Source organism: Monodelphis domestica, chromosome 1 (genome assembly GCF_027887165.1).
Source record: "Monodelphis domestica isolate mMonDom1 chromosome 1, mMonDom1.pri, whole genome shotgun sequence".
NCBI lineage: Eukaryota > Metazoa > Chordata > Mammalia > Didelphimorphia > Didelphidae > Monodelphis > Monodelphis domestica.
In genome coordinates, this window is record NC_077227.1 from 485,543,619 (window position 1) to 485,560,903 (window position 17,285).

A 17,285-nucleotide genomic window follows, 5' to 3' on the forward strand; every position below is an offset into this window, starting at 1 on the left:
TCCCTCCTTTCTTCCTTATGAGAAATAGCAAAGCTTAATGGATAAGGTCTGTACTTGGAGTCAGGAAGTCTTAGGTTAGAATCCCTTCTCAGACACTTACCCGCTGTGTGACCTTAGATAAGACATTTAAAATCTTGAGAACTCAGTTGCCTCATCTGAAAAATAAGGTGGTTAGACTCAGTGAATTCTAAGATCCCTTCCTGATCCAAACCTATGATTTCCATGATCCATTTCTTACAATGTTTCTCCCACTCTCTCTGACAATAGTAAGCAGTAAGATTTTTTTTTTCCTTTTCTGAATTTGTACAGCACAGTCAGCTGAGTGGCACGTGGATAGACCACCAGGTCTAGAGTTCAAAACAAGCCTCAGACACTACACTATGTGATCCTGGACAACCCACTTAACCCTATTTATCTCAGTTTGCTCATATGTCAAATGGGCTGTAGAAGGAAATGGCAAACCACTCTAATATCTCTGCCAAGAAAACCCTAAATGGGGTCATGAAGCATCAGACACAACTGAAATGACTAAAGAACAGTAACACCACAAGAATACAACATCTGCAGTTAATAACAGTGCTTATAAGAATGGGTGCATGGGAGGATTTTTGGAATCCTGACATCAGGGCTGAGGGAGAGAAAGCATCAGTTGGAGAGCAAAGGATTCTGGGAAGGAAAGTGACCCGAGAAAGATCTGGATGGAATTCAGAGGCTTCTGAGCTGAGTCTTTGGACTGACAAGACCTGTTCTAGGGCTGAGGATTTCACTGAAAGCCACCTGAGAGTATACTGTTCCTACATTCAAGCTTCCTAGAGATCTTTCTTCAATCTGATTTCTCCAACCACCTCTTAACCGAGAAGAAAATATCTCAAACCCCAAAAGGTGGTTGTGGACTCTCAGGGGAGAGAGCCCAGCTCCCTTGCCCTTCTAGTCTCCTTGCACCTGTCTTCTTGTAGTTTCTTCAGGCTAGACTGATATACAAATTAATAGTGGGATTGTTTAGTTGGGGATATGGGTAGAAGAAACTTGAATTTGCAATATCATGCTATTCAGGCCAAGTACCGAATAGGAAACATAAGGGTAACCAATCCCCACTTTCCTTCACCCGGTTTACCTAAAGGTCCTTCATTAAAATCTTATAAAGCAGTCAGATTTGCTAAGCTTCTTGATATAGTTTTGAAAAGGTATATAACTCAAGAACAATAGAGAGCCAAACATCTGAGCCAATCCCCTCTGAGGCAAAGCCCCTGTTGGGATTTGCCTCTAGATCCTCTCTGTGGGAGAAGAACTGAGCATATCCTTCGGTCTAATTGGTAGGGGAAACCTGTCTTCAATTCCCCACCAACCATTTCCTCAGGGAACCCAGTGATACAACTGACAACTGCCTCCCTCAGGGAGGAGAGAGGAAGACAGAAGCTATCTCCAGTCAAGCTTTGGCTCTCTCTCTCATATACTGATCCTGCTTCAGAAACTCTCTCTAAACTCCACTGATACACCATCACATCATCACAATCAGTGGAGAGAATCTCTCTTTTTTTTTTTACCTCAGGAACTTCCATTTTTATAACAGTTTAGCCCTGTTATATAAATTTTTAGAGCTAGAAAGGACTTGGAAGTCATCTAGTCAAATCACTTTATGTGACAGATGAGGAAATACAGTCAAGATGAGTTAAGGGGGCAGCCTGCAGCTAAGTGGCACAGTGGATAGAGCACCAGGTCTAAATTCAGGAAGACCTGATTTTAAAGCCAGCCTTAGATGCTTCCTAGTTGTGTGACCCTGGGCAAGTCACTTAACCTCATTTGCTTAGCTCTTGCCCTTTTGTCTTAAGAGTTGTTACTAGGACAGAAAGTAAATGTTTAAAAAAAAGATGAATTAAGGAACTTGTGTAAGATCACATAGCTTATTAGTGGCAGGAACAATACTAGAAGAACCTTGGTAATTTAGTAACTATTAGCTTTGTCTCTTCCAAGTCATTCATAAATTTTTTTGGGGAAAATCTTGTACTTTTTAAAAATAGTCCTCTAGAATGCTTAGTATGACAGTGGGCAAGCAGGCACTCAAATAGTTCCTATTTCTCCAACATTCAAGGTAACTGAAAGATTTTTTACTCTAGAAAAAATTCATTAGTTTTTATAGAGCTACTTCATACTTGGAATTAATAATAGCCCAACAGATGATTGTTACTAGATTAAAAGTTCAAATAAGTAGCAAAACTCAGGATCTTGTGTTAAGATATATTATTGTGTAGTGCAGACCTACCCTAAATTCTTCTTTCTTTTCCACAAAATTAAACTAATATTTGAATAAAGCACTATGAGTGGTAGAGAGATAAAGTTATCTCATTTTACATATTAATACTCATTTATATCTTTGCTTATAATGTGCACAGTTCTTGATGTATAATAAAGCTACATTTCTTTTAAAATATCCTACAATGTAAACTTCATTTAAGTAATATTGTCTTCTCTCTTATTATGAATTACTATGTTTTTACTGTTTTACTAACAATATTTTACACTTATTAAAGATAACTTCTAAAAAGTTCAAAATGCTTAATAATATTTTTGAATAATAATAAATTTATTTCTTGAGAGAAGAAAAATTGCCAATACTGAAAACACAGTTTTTCCATTTGCTAAAGGAATTTTAACCACTAGATATGAGTAATGTATACATTTACTTTTTTCTTTTTGTTCTTACCTGATTAATTCATATGTTTCCCCCAGTAGTGGGTTAAATGGTTTACCAGTCCTCTCCCACTGAGAAGCCACAGCTGAAACGGCAAAAGCAGCTACAGCCTGTAAGTAATCCATAGGATTAAATGAGGCTAGTTTACAGTAAGTAAAACTTGTAGTATTGGGAGACAATCATATAATTAATTTCATTCTTTCCTCTTAAGAGTGATTCCTCAATTTTCTATTTGCAAATTTTTTTAGGTCATAACACTATTGGGGGTAGCAAGAAGCAATAAAATGAGCTTTTCCCTTTCCTCATATTAAAAAAAAAATTCCTCCAACAAATCTAGAAAACACATGAAATCAAATCCTGACAGAGAAATTCAGAAAAAGTCATAGTAAGTCATTTATCCAGCCTATGTCAGAAAAGAAAGGCACACACAGAAGCCTGCAGACATTAAGGACGTCTATATAAAAGCATACCAAACAAGAAGCACTTGTAAACCTTAAAATTTCTTAGACTTATGAATGTTAGAAATTTCCCCATTGGGAAATTTCATACTTGAAAAAATCTCCTACTGATAGTAAGAACTCTATTGGAATATGAAACTCCTTGGCATGGGAGGATCCTTCTCCTCCCTACTTAAGACTACTTTAGGACAGAAACCTTTTGCTAAACAATGGAAAGGGCTTTGACCTATGCTTAAGCATAGAACAGGAAGTTCTTTGAGTCATGATTGATTTTAGAATTGATACAATAGAGATACTTGGAATGACAGAACCAGGTCTTGGAAACTACAATCTCCACCCTACTCAGAATAACAGGATTTAGGAAGGGCTGCAGAAAAGACCAAGATTTAATTATTTGAAAATATGACCTTCAACAGACATGTGCAAAGGGGGCAGACCTCTGGGGGGTCCTGGGTTAAGCTAGAGCCACCATTGGCAGAGGGGAGAGATCGACAGTGATTGGTAGATGGGAGAACTGAGGGGAGGGAACTTAGATTTTTGGCTTAAAGATAGCGGGGTCTGAGGACTGAGGGCAGTGGATGCTCTGAAGGAGGTCTGAGAGGAGAGAGGTCCTAGAGGGAGAGCTCCTGGAGAGGTCTTAAAGGAGGCTGTGGAAGGAGAATTCAGGAGGAGTCAGGAGGAGAATTCTCTGGAAACATTTCTTGAAAGGAGGCTCTCTTGAAGGTGGAGCCTGAGGTTGACATGAGAAGCCTTATCTAGAGAGATCTTGGGTGAGTGATAAAACCAACTGACTGATTTATCTCTTAGGACTGAAGTCTAGGCCTTATTGGCTTGAGGCCTTTTATTCTTATTCCTTTCTTACTTTCTCTCTTTTTCTATTGATTAATCAGTGTATTATAAATTAAATTTCTCTATAAAACCCAGTTGGCTTGGACATATTCATAAATTGGGAATATATTCCCTGGCGACCATCTTATATTTATATAAAACCAAGACACAGTAGAAAACATATTTCAGCGGTCATAATTGTTATATATTTCCCTTGCTCCCAAACATTTTAATTATCACAGTTTATGGCTCCCACTCTCTTATCTACAACTATTTAACGCTCAAAACTATTTTAAATCTAACACACTCCAGTATCCATAGAGAGGCAAGAAGTCATCCAAAGTCTGCACTAGGGAAATCATGCAGAAGGCAGGAACAAGTGCCACTTGGCAGCTTTGGTACTTTTCAGTTTTAGATCACAGATACAAAGTAGACCAATAAGATCTGTGTTCAATGGTATCAAAAATAAAAAGACCATGGGCAGTATACTGAGAAAAGAGGAAGTTCAGAAGTATCAATGGCTCACACTCCAGAAACAGTACAGTCTCAGTTCCAATATCTAGCCCAGGCCAGAGCCTGCAGAGGAATAACCAGGGCAGGAACCTCAGTCCAAAAGAGGGGCTACAATTCTGTCACTCTGAACCTGAACCACTCTACCTGATTAACAGGAGCCTCTGAGTCTAGAAGCAGTGTCCTCTTGCTCAGACCCAAATCTAGGCCAGGAACTTGGAAAGCTCAGACCAGGAGGCAGAGTTTTAAACTTTACCCTAGATCAGACCACTTTGGGAATATTTGGGAGTTTGCAGGTCCTCAGTCTGTCCCAGAGATCCTGGAATAAGATAATACTCAATATGCTAAGAAAGTGGCAAAAAGGTCAGGTGAAATCTTCCCTCCAAAAGTGTGACAGGGCTAAGTCATTAAATGTCTAAAGTCAGGAAATGGAAAAAAAATGAGCAAAAACTCTTCTGGTATATTGGAAGCAAATTTCTCTCTCCATTGTCATCTTAACATCATCTCTCAGTGACCTGGAGGTCAAAGACCACTGAGCAAATTCAGGTATAGATAAGCCCTCAGAGAAAGGAAGTTAAAGAACCAAGGAACCAATGAGACAGGAAACTGATTCCACAGGCACTGCTCTCCTAGGCAGCCCAAGCAAATTAAGAAACTATGGTTAGTTCCTGAGAGTTAGGGAGAGGACAAAAAACCCTATAAGTGGAGACCAGGAAGTCTTTAGGGTCTTCTTGCTGGAGCATGGAGAGTTGAAGAAATCTTGTCAGAATTTAGCCACAGACCCATAATGGTTAAGTATCTATCTATCTCTTTCCTACCTTTCCCTCTCTTTACTACTACTATTACTTTGATTTAATAAAGTTACTAAGCTACTACCAGCCTCATAATTTTAATTATTACAAGTGATGAGGACACTTAAAACAAAATCAAAAGAAGAGAATGACTCAAACATCTATGAGCAAAACAAAGCTTGGGCACAAATTCAACTAGAGTTCCTGGAAAATATAAAGGTTTTTTTTTTTAAGACTTAGTGTTTTTATAAATCAAATGAGAGTGCTTGAGGAAAAAAATGGAAAACAAAATTAGAACTATGGAAGAAAGAAATAAAAAGGGAATTAACAGTTTGTAGCAACAGATATAAAATCTTGCTCAAGTAATAAACTTCCTGAAAATTAATGGACCAAATTGAAGCCAGTGTCTCCATAAGACAAGAAATATTAAAAGAAAGTCAAAAGACTGAAGAAAAAAATAGAAGAAAATATAAGGTATTTTATAGTAATGACAACTGACTGGCAAAACAAATCAAGGAGGAAAAAAAATCAAGAATCACTTGATTATCTGAATGCTACAACCCCCTCCCCCCCCAAGAGACTAGACATGTTTTAAGAAATTTTAAAAGAAAACTGCCCAAATCTCTTAGAACCAAAAGGCAGAGTAGAAAAATTAAGACTCCATTGATCACCTCCTATAAGGAATCCACAAATAAAAACTTCCAAGAACATCATAGCCAAAATCTAGAGTTTCTAGATCAAAGAAAACTACAAGAAGCAACCATGAAAGAATTCAAGTATTAATTAATTAGTTAATCAGGACCACACATGATTTAGCAGCCACCACTATAAAAGATCCACTGGAGAAGGAAATGGCAAACCACTCTAGTATCTTTGTCAAGAAAACCCCAAAGACAGTATTGGTGTACCATGGTCATGAAGCGTAGAACATGACTGAATAACAACTAGAAAGGAGAGGATAACTTGGAATATAGTATTCTAGAAGGCAAAAGATACAGTCTTACAGCCAAGATAACTTACCCAGCAAAACTGCATATAAAGCTACAAGAGGAAAAATGGATATTTAATAAAATAGAAGACTTTCAAGAATTTCTGATTAAAAGGACAAGAGCTGCACAGAAACTCTGAAGTAAAAACACAAGAGTTTACAAGAAATGTAAAGGGGCAGCTAGGTGGCTCAATGGATAGAGAACCAGACCTGCAGGTGGGAAGTCCTGGGTTCAAATCTGATCTGATATTCCCTAGCTGTGTGACTCTGGGCAAGTCACTTAATGCCAACTGCCTATCCATTATCACTCTTCTGCCCTGGAATTGATATTAACTATTGATTATAAGCCAGAAGATCAGGAAGGAGGGAGAAGGGGGAAGTTCCCCAAGAATGTTAGGGAAAATTATAATACATAATCAAATGCACAAGTAGACATCTATTTAAACAAGGAGAAGAGGGTGGGGAGAGCATTTGACCCTAGAAACTCATTCTCATCTGAATTAGTCAGAGGGAAGACTATACACACACAACTGGAGAAGAAATATATTTCACTCAATAGGGAAAAAGAAGAGAAAGGATAAGGGGGAAGGGAAATTAGAGGAAGGGTAAATTTTGGGAGAGATTAGTCCTAAGCAATACAACTCTATATACAAAAATATTTATAGCTCTTTAAAAGTGGCTAAGAATGAGAATCTGAAAGGATGTCTATAAATGGTGGAATAGATGAACAAGTTATAGCATATAAATGTGACAGAATACTGTTGAGTAGTAAGAAATGAGGAAAGCAATGGTTTCAGAGAAATCTGGGAAGACTTGTATGAACTGATACAGAACAAATAGAACAAGGGGAACAATTAATACAATTTCAATGATTTGGCAAAAACAAACAACTTTGAAAGAATTATGAACTTTGATCAACATACTGGCCAATCATGATTCTAGAGAACTAAAGATGAAACACACTACCCATACTACTCACCATGTGAGAGAGAATTAAAGGTTTATAAAAACATAATGGTTAGGCAACAGCAGTACAGAAATTTGTTTTGCCTAACTATTCATGTTTTTAACATTGGCTTTGTTTTTTCTTTTTTCCTAAAATTGAGAAGCGAAGGTGAGGATGAGGAGGGAATCAAGAAGAGAAGAAAGGGTGGATTTCTGTTGATTTTTAAAAAAGAATATAATTTTTAAAAATTACAATACTTCTAAAAGAAATGCCTCTTCATTATGCAACTACTACTCTCTCTGAAAAATTACCAAGCAAGAGCCTATAATTTGATATCTCTTCATAAGGGTGACTACGGTTCTCAGAAATATATCCATATGGTCTTGGACACATTCTAGTTCTGTGACTGTGGGCAAGTCTCTTGACCCCAATTACCTAGCTCTTATGCTCTTACTTAGTATCATGTCTAAGACAGAAAGTAAGTGGGTAATATATGTATCTATTAGCTATTTTATTTAGTACCTATTCCCCTGACTCTTAATAGGACTACACCTAAACCCTAAAAGTTAGTAATATACTTTTTCCTTCATCTAAAATATACTCACCAGGAAATTCTTGGGATTCTTGATTTAAGCACGGTTAACAATTGTCATAATTACAATGGCTTCTTTAAAAATTAAAATTTCCACATTTTATACAATTAAAAGGTAAATGGCAGAAACAATTTGAGGTTGCCTACCGCCATTCTTTCCAAGGACTGTGTTTGAGAAGAAGCTTTATGAATGAGGTATATATGTTCCATATATTCAGTAATTCGTTGAAGAAAGCTCAATGGTTCATTGAAGACAACAGGCATTGTGATCTTCGACAATTCCTAGATTAAGAAAATAAGAAATTACTACCTTTCTTGTACTGGTGATTAAAAAGTCTTTCATTTAGTTAATCCTACCACCCCCTCAAGTTATCACTCTATCTTACTCTTCCATTTCACTGCTAAGCTCCAAGAAATTAAATTCAACAAATATTAAGAACTTATTACATGGCAGGTATTAGACTATGAGCTGAAGATAAACAAGGCCTTGTCTTTAAGAAACTTACATTCTATGGATGGTAACAATATATACACAGATAAATATATAAAAATAAATAGAAAGTAATTTGAGAGGAAAATTCTAACAATTGGGAGGGAGGGAACAGAAAAAGTCTCAATTCAGTGACACTGAACAAAGCTAAAGGTTCTAAAAGTTGGAAGTGAGGAGAGAGAGAACAGTCTGCACAGGGACAGGAGAGAGAATGTCACATACAGCAAACAGCACATGGGTCATTTGACTACAATATATAATGTATGATGTAAGGTTATATTTAATCAATCTAAAAAAATAGGTTATAGCCAGATTATGAAAATCTTGAAATGACAAGCAAAGGTATTTGTATTTTATCCTAAAGGCAAGGAAACAACTAAAGCTTCTTGAACTTGGGAGTGACATAATAGCTACATGAATATGATAGAACATGATAGCTAGTTAGAGGATAGATTAGAAAAGAAAAAGGCTGGGTGCAGGAAGACTAATTGGAATGCTAATGCAATAGGCCAGGCTAGATGTGATGAAGGTTTGAATTTTAAAAAGCTGTCTATATTTGTTGTCTCTATTTCAAACCCCATTCCTTTTATCAACCCCTTGGAAATTGGACTTTTGGTCCTACTACTCAACTGAAGCCACTTTCTGTCTCCAAGATTTCTAATGGCTTAATAAAAAGGAAAGTTTTTGTAGATATATTTCCTTTTCTTAAAAAACAATCATCATAGTTTCCTAGGGTACTTCTCCCCTTTTTGTCTCCCTTATAGAGAGTCATCTCATATAATAAATAGAATTGAGTAAAAAAAAGAGAGAGAAATCAGCATACACTACGTCAATAAAATCAATATGTAAAAAAATCTAAAAATACATACATTGGGCCACAATTGTAGAACTCTTACCTCTGCAAAGGGATAAGGTAAAAAAGTCTTGTCATGGGAGCAGCTGGGTAACTCAGTGGATTGAGAGCCAGGCCTAGAAATGGGAGGTCCTAGATTCAAATCTGGCCTCATACACTTCCTAGCTGTGTGACTGGAAAAGTCACTTAATGACCATTGACTAATCCATACCACTCTTCTGCCTTAGAACCAACACACAGTATTGATTCTAAGATGGAAGGTAAAGGTTTAAAGAAAAGAAAAAGTCTTATCATATCAGTTATTTTGAACCATGCTTGTTCTTTACAATTTTACAATATTAATTTAGATTTTTCAGTGTGTGTGTTTGTTCTTTCCAAATACAATATTGTGGTCCCAGTGTACACTGTTTTCTTGGTTGTGGAAAGTTAGTGTTAATCTGAACTCTTTCTTGGCACCCCCAAAACAACCATTTGATTTTAAAACAAAAAATCTTAGGTCTGAACCTCTGAACCATATCTCTCTGAAACTATCTATGCATGGAGTCCTCTAAGAGATGCTGTAAATACACTAAAAATCCATATGGATATTACTCTTGGAGTCCAGAAGACTTGCCTCTTGTTCAAACTGAGCCAAGTCCACCAATCAAAGAGGCTTGAGGAAAGGGATGTCACAAAGAGAATAAATTGACATAGAGGACAGGAGTTGGAATTACAGACTGAGGAGGCACAATCTGACCTGGGGGCTGACACGGCCAGCTCAAGGAGGAGAGGACAGCTAAGAGAGCTAACCAGACACATGGCTTGGGCTTTTCTCTTTCCTTCTCTGGCCTGCTTTTTATTATTTAATAAATAATTACAAAATTAAGAGAGGGTAACCAGAGCATTTTAATCATATAGTTCTACTTACTTTACTCTGAATTGGTTCATATAGATCTTTCCATGCTCCTCTATACTTATCACATTCCTTATTTCTTACTGTATACTGAAATACTGCATTATATTCCTATACCAAAATTTGACTACCCATTCCCCAATTGATGGGCATCTGTTTCCAATTCTTTGCCATCATAAAGTGCTACTAAAAACATTCTGGTGTATGTGGGGTCTATCATTTTATCAACGGCCTCCCTGGAGTATAAACCTAGCAGTGGAGTCTCTGAGCCAAAGGTTATGTATACTTTAGTCATTTTATTTGCGTAATTCCCAACTGCTATCCAAAATGGTTGTACCAATTCACAGCTTCACCAACAATGTTCCAGTGTACTCATCTTCCTGCAACCCTCCAACTCTCCTATTACCATTCTTTTATTATCTTTACCAAAGAAAACATCAGGTTTGTTTTTATTTCTATGATTTTTTTATATCTATGGTAATTTGGAATATTCTTTAATGCAATTGTTCATAGATTACAATTATTATTATTACTTTTAGAATGTCTGTTTATATCTTTTGGCCATTTATATGGCAAAATGTCTTTTGGGTTTACATGTGCACATACATGCACAAATGTGCATAAATATACATGGAGATCTATGTATGCATATTTGTATTTATTATTTATGTATCTTGGATATCAAATCTTTATTAGAGAAATTTGATACCAAGATGTTCTCCTATTCAACTGTTTCCCTTCTTATCCTAAGTTTATGAATTTTGCCTGTACACTGTCAGATTTGCTCAATAAATTACTTGTGGGTCAACGAATCAGGATGAAAAAAATTATTCTGGGATTACAGGAAGGTCAAACTGCCAGAATGACATAAAGACACACAGAAATCGCCTTGCTGGGTAAGGACAAAGTTTAATGATTTGGGGTACACACTTTATAGGGAAAATGACACAGGCTAAGGGATTTGGTAAGCCTTTTTGCAGGGACAATAGTTAGTAATGATTTATAAGATGGAGACCATGAATTTGGATTACTTAAGTGGTTCTAAACAGAGTTTTCTATAGGTGATAATTTAATATGTCAATGTGTAACCATCTAACAAAGTTTCTCATAGAATTCTTGCACCACTTATTTCTTGGAGGAACATCTAGTATTTGAGAAGGAATTGGATTAAGTTCTCATGCTGGGGTGGGGAAGCTACATGTCTGATTACTTCTAGGTATTACTCCTAGGCTGTAATTTTACTGGGGCCTATTCTCACTATTGGTGCTACAGTACAGAAGCTTTTCATTTTCCATGTTATCAAGATGATCTATTTTTTGTACTTGCCTCTATTTCTTATTTGGTTAAAAATACAGCTAGGCATACCTGTAAGAAGTATATGATCTGCTTCTCTTCTGGTTTTCTTAATAGTATGGTCTTAAAAAAAGCAAAACTCTTACCTTCTTATCTTAGAAGTAGAAAGGGCTAGGCAACTGGGGTTAAGTGACTTGCCCCAGGTCATGTAGCAAAGAAGTATCTGAGGTCAGATTTGAACTGGTCCTCCCCATTCTAGGCCTGGTACTCTATCCACTGAGTCATCTAATTTGCCCTAATAGTATGGTCTTTAATATTTATATTATGCATCCATTTAGAATATATTCATTCCCTTTTGAGAGAGATTCAATTTCTAATTAATTTCTCAAAAGGAAAAGACTTCTATTTGTTCCCTTTTGAATAATTATCATCATACTAATTTTATATTATAAAATAAGTATTATTATTCCAGAGTGATGTGATGATTTGAATTACTGAGAAATGACATTATTAGTGAAATATGGCATAAAGTGTTGCTCAAAGCCTAATTTTTGCCAGACTTCTTTTTCCAGTTTTTTCTAGCAGTTTTTAAAAAATAGGGAGTTTATTTTTTAGTTACTTATGTTTTTCAGTTTATTGAACACTAGCTAATGATTTCTAAATTGCTAAATCCAATGGCTTTTTCTAACTCCTCTTCCTTTATAACTTTTCTGCTATATTTGACACTGATAATCATATTTTTTCCCCTAGAAATTCTCTCTAATTGAGTTTTTATGACATTTCTTTCTCCTGGTTCTCTTCTATCTTGCTTGACCACTCCTTTGCTGGATCATTATTCATGTCCCATCCCCTCTGTGTAGGTATACTCCAGAGGCTTTGTCTTTGCCTTTCTTTTCTCTATAGGCTCTCTCATCAATTTCCACATTCAATTATCATATCTATGCAGATGACAAATCTCAAATCTACACACCAAGTTCTCACCTGTCTCCTTAGCTCCATCCAGTTCAACCACAACAACACCCTGCTAAACATCTCCACTTGTGTGTTCCATAAGCATTCAAAAGCAACACGTCTAAAACAAAATTCAGCATCTCTCTAAATTCACCCCTCTTCCTAATTTCACTTTTTCTCTTCTAGAATATTATCAGCCTTGCCAAATCACTTAGGATGTCAACCTCCAGCACTGGCTCTTCACTCTTCTTCATTTCTCTTATCCAATAAGTTGCCAAGTCCTGTCAATTTTACCTCCATATCTCTTGCATCCAATCCTTTCTTTTAACCTGCATATCCCAAATCTTTCAGGGTCTCATTCATTAACGTCAGGCATCATGTTAAAAATTGATAACAGAAAAAAAGGTAAAAATAGTCCCTGTCCTCAAAGAACTCACATTCCAATGGATAAGACAATATGTAAATGATTAAGTATATAAAAGATAGAGAGTAGATTTTAGAAAGGAAAGGCACTAGCAAAGATTTGAGCTGAGAGTCTTGAAGGAGGAGAGGGAAACTAAGAAGCACAAGTGAGGAAGGAAAGTATTCCAAGCATAGAGGGAAGCCAGTGAAAAAGAAGTACAATGTAGTGTACAAGTTACAGCAAATAGACCACTATATCATAGAGTTGAGGGAAATAAAGGGTAAAAACACTGGAAAGTTAGAAAGGGGCCAACTTGTGAAAAGCTTTAAATGCCAAACAAAACAATTTATGTTTGATCCTAAAAGAATTAAAAGCCAATGGGGTTTACTGAGTAGGGGAGTGACATGGTAAGACATATGCTTTAGGAAAATCACTTTGTAGCTAAATAGAAGATGGACTAGAATAAGGAAAGACCAGAAGGCTAATGAAATAGTCTACAAGAAAAGTGATAAAAGTCAGTTTTACAAATGCAAAGATGTTGTGAAGATAGAAATGACAAAAGGTTGGATATGTGGGCATTTAAAGACTTTCACAATCTGATTCCAACTTATCTTTCCCAGATAATTTCACATAACCAGCTGTCACACACTCTTTATTATAGTCAACTCTATATCTGAGTCTTTCACAAACAACCTGTTGACTATGCCTAAAAGGGTTTCCCTCTTCACCTTGCTCCTAAGCTCAGACTAAGCTCCTAAAAGAGGCTTTTACTGATTATTCTCAGTTGTTACTCTTCTCCTCTTGCCTTAAAGCTTAAAACTGCTCTAAGACTTTTGTGACACTAGATATACATAGAGATATTAAATAGATAGAGTTTTTGTGTGCAAATATATAGGCACACATACACACACACACACACACATATATATATAAAACTCTTTTAAGTTACTAAGACTGTTAAATTCATAAGTTGAAAATAAGTAGGTTTTTAACCTTTGTGTTTCAAAATAAGTCAATTCAAACTTACCAAGCCAATGCATTTTTTTAATATACTCCACACACTGAAATCACTTCTATTAAACATTGGGGCAGGTAATGATGTCCTTCAAAGAAAACAAGATTACAGCAGTATTAATAATAAGCATTAACTAATAAAACAACAGATTCACTAATAGCTATTTTCTATGATCTGACAAATTTTCTTTAGATTTTCATATCTAATTTCTATTCATTCACTTTTGAGAGAGGTTCAATTTTTAACTAACTGCTCAAAAGGAAAAGATTTCTATATGTTCTTTTTTGAGCAATTATCATCGTATTATAGTAATTTTATATTGTAAAATAATTATTGTTCTAGAATGATGCAACAATTTGAATGATCAAGGAATGAGATTATTGGTGGAACAAAAGAAAACAACAAATATATGTATTTATATATATATTTATACTCCACAGAGAGACAAAGAAGCTCTTGTTGATATGATTAGGTTTCTGGAATCACCCCATAACCCATATTACTGGATTGTCCTTTCTCAGATGTATACAAGCTGAAAGCAATTTTGGAATTAATTCATTTAAATTCTGTATTTAAAATGAACCTACCCTTGGAAAGCATATATCTTGTCAGTACACAACAGAGTATAAGAGCTATGGTTGAATTTAATTCAACAAATATTAAAAAAGCACCTATCAAAAAGCACTGTACTAAAAGTGATGTTGAAGCCACAAAGATAAAAAGAAATATGATCTCGGACATCAAGGGACTGACAAATACTAAGGGAAATATAACACATACACAAATAAGTATGATCTGAGGTAAACTAGAAGAGAAATAAAGGAGAGACCTAGACAAAGCAATGTAGAAAAATTTTAGGATTAAAAAACTGTCAGCTTAGTAAGTGGAATCAAGGAAAGCTTCAAGGAAGGTCTCATGGTGGTGGCACTTGCACCAAGCCTTAAAGAGAAAAAAAAAATCAGATTTAGAGCTGGAAAAGGTCTTTAAGGATCTAGTCCAATTTTCTCATTTTATAAATGAAGAAACTGAAGCCCAGAGAGGTTAAGTAACTTAACTAAGGTCACAATGGTAGTAAGTGGGAAAGGTAGGATTTCAACAGGTGGAGCTAAATAGAAAGGCTATCCCAAGTTGGATTCTCTTCCAAATCACACAAGTAGGTGTCCCTCAAGGTTCTATTCCAGGTCCTCCCCAACTATTTACCTTCCCTATATGGGCACCACCACCCTCCCAATCCCTCAGGTTCATAACCTCAAATCATCCTTGATTTTTTAATCTCTCTTTCTTCCCCACATCCAAGCCCCGCCCTGTCAGCCTATCAATTTCATCTTTGTAACATCTCTCAAATATGCCCCCTTCTTTCCTCTGATATTGTCACCATTCTAGTACAGAGTTCATCATTTCACTCTTGAACTTATGCATCAACCTGCTGGGGGTGCTGTTTGCCTCAAGTCTCCCCACACTCCAATCCATCTTGCATTCAATCAACAGTGATTTTTCTAAAGTTCATGTCCAATTATGTCACACATACCTCTCCTCACCAGCCAACTCAATAAACTCCAGTAGATCCTTATCACCTCCAAAATCAAATGCAAAATGCTGTTTGGCATTCACAGTCCTTTATATAGCCTATTCCCCTTTTTTCAAGTCTTCTTTCACCTTACTCCTCAACATGTATTACTCAATCCAATGACAATGGCCTCTTGGCTGTCCATGAACAAGATAATTCAGTTCCATGCATTTTTTCTGGCTATCTCCCATGATTCTTCTCCCTCAACTCTGAAGCCTAACTTCCCTAAAATCCCAACTTCTACAGGAAGCTTTCCCAAACCCCTCTTAATTCCAGTGCCTTCTCTTTGTTAATTATATATTACATGTTGTTTTTCCCTTGAGAACAGGGATTCATCTTTGAGTTCTTTTTGTACCATCAGCATGTAGCCCAGTGTCTAATATACTGTATGTAGGTCCTTAAAAAATGTTGACTTACTGATTGATTAATGTGAAAACAAGATAAGAACAGAGGAGAAGAGGCTAGATTTAAGTTAAGTCTAGAATGTGTGCTGACATCAGGATTGTAGGGAGATTTAAATACTAGACTAGTTTGGTTTTTTATCTTATAGTTGATAGAAAATAACTGAAGGTATTTGAGCAAGGAAGAAACAATGTTAGATCTGTGCTATAAGTTTATTTTGGAAGCATGGTTTAGTATGGTCTAGAGAGGGGTAAAATTAAAAACAGAGAAACCAGTTAGGGCACTATTTCAGTGATCTAGAAGAAATGTGAAAGGGGCCTGCAACTAGTGTTATGGCAATGAGAATGGAGAGTAAGAAGCAGATGCAAGAAATGCAGAGGTAAAATGAACAACCCGATAATTGATTATATATAAAGGGGATGAGGAAGAAGGAAGAATCAAAAGATGGCTAAGGTTCCAACACTGAGTAATTAGAAAGATGGTGGCAACATCAATATAATTAAGGAAGTCAGGATGACTTAACCTGGCTTATTTACATCAGAAAGCTATGTGTGTATCTTTTTTCCCTTTCATGTTACTAAGATCTTGTTATAAGTGTTGGAAATAAATAGGTTTTTAACCTTTATGTTTCAAAATTACAAAGCCAACAAATTTTGGGTTGACAGTGGGGAAAATGAGTTCAGCTTGGAATATAATGAACCTGTGATATCTGTGAAACATCAAAGTAGAGATGTCCAATAGGCATCTAGAGATGTGGCACTAAAACTCAGATAAGATACTAAAGAGAGAAACATAAATTTTGAAACTATCAATATTTATATTGAACACATGGGAGAAGATGAACCACCAAGAGAGAATAAGAGAAGAGGGTCAAAGACATATCCTTGAGGCATTAACTACATTTAGAAAAGTTAGAGGATAAACCTGAAAGAGACCAAGAAGGAGCTGTCAGAATAACAGAAAAAACTAAGTGGATACAATATCATGGAAATTAAGGGAAGAAAGGCATTCTACATAAAGGGGTAGTAATTTCTTTTGAAGAAATAGTGTAAATAAAGTAGTAAAATCAGAAGGATGATTGCAAAGAATTGTTCTTTTATTTTATCTTTGTCTGACCTGGGCAAGTAATTTAACAGCTGTCTCAGTTTCTCCATCTGTAGAATAGGGATAATAAAACCCTGTTCCCCCCAGGGTGGTTGCAAGGATCAAATTAGATAACATTTGTAAAGTGTTCTGTAAACCTTAAAGTGCGATATACAGATATTAGAGAGTATTTTTAATCTTCTGATTCTGTGACCCACTGAGTAGAGGAAGATCTGGTTTCAAAATTCTGACTAGTGGGATAGCAAGAAAGATGAAAGTTTTATGAAGTTTGAAGATGTACTCTTTAGTGTTTTAGGAATGAACCAAGTTAAACCTTTAGAATGTTCTAAAACAAATGCCAAACTTGCAGGCTTTTATAAAACTCCTGAGTGTAGTAAACCCAGATAAAATATAATTGGGAAATATTTAACAATGTAAACAAAAGTACAATATAAATATTGCTAATGTGTGGTTTTTAAATTCAATATGTGGAACTATAAGGATCCATTTCTACTTGAGTTTTTTACAACACTG

At 35.9% G+C, this 17,285-nt stretch overlaps 1 protein-coding gene across 6 annotated transcripts in view; it reads right to left on the minus strand.

Moving 5' to 3' along the window:
- OSBPL2 (oxysterol binding protein like 2) overlaps window positions 1-17,285 on the minus strand; it is a 145,792-nt gene that overhangs the window by 39,818 nt on the left and 88,689 nt on the right. For all 6 annotated transcript variants that reach the window (XM_007475614.3, XM_016427564.2, XM_016427565.2 and 3 more), the window contains 3 exons: window positions 13,712-13,787; window positions 7,950-8,084; window positions 2,702-2,799 (listed from right to left, as the gene is read on the minus strand). In XM_007475614.3, the coding sequence (XP_007475676.1) occupies window positions 2,702-2,799; window positions 7,950-8,084; window positions 13,712-13,787 (309 nt within the window). The remainder of the gene's footprint in view (window positions 1-2,701; window positions 2,800-7,949; window positions 8,085-13,711; window positions 13,788-17,285) is intronic.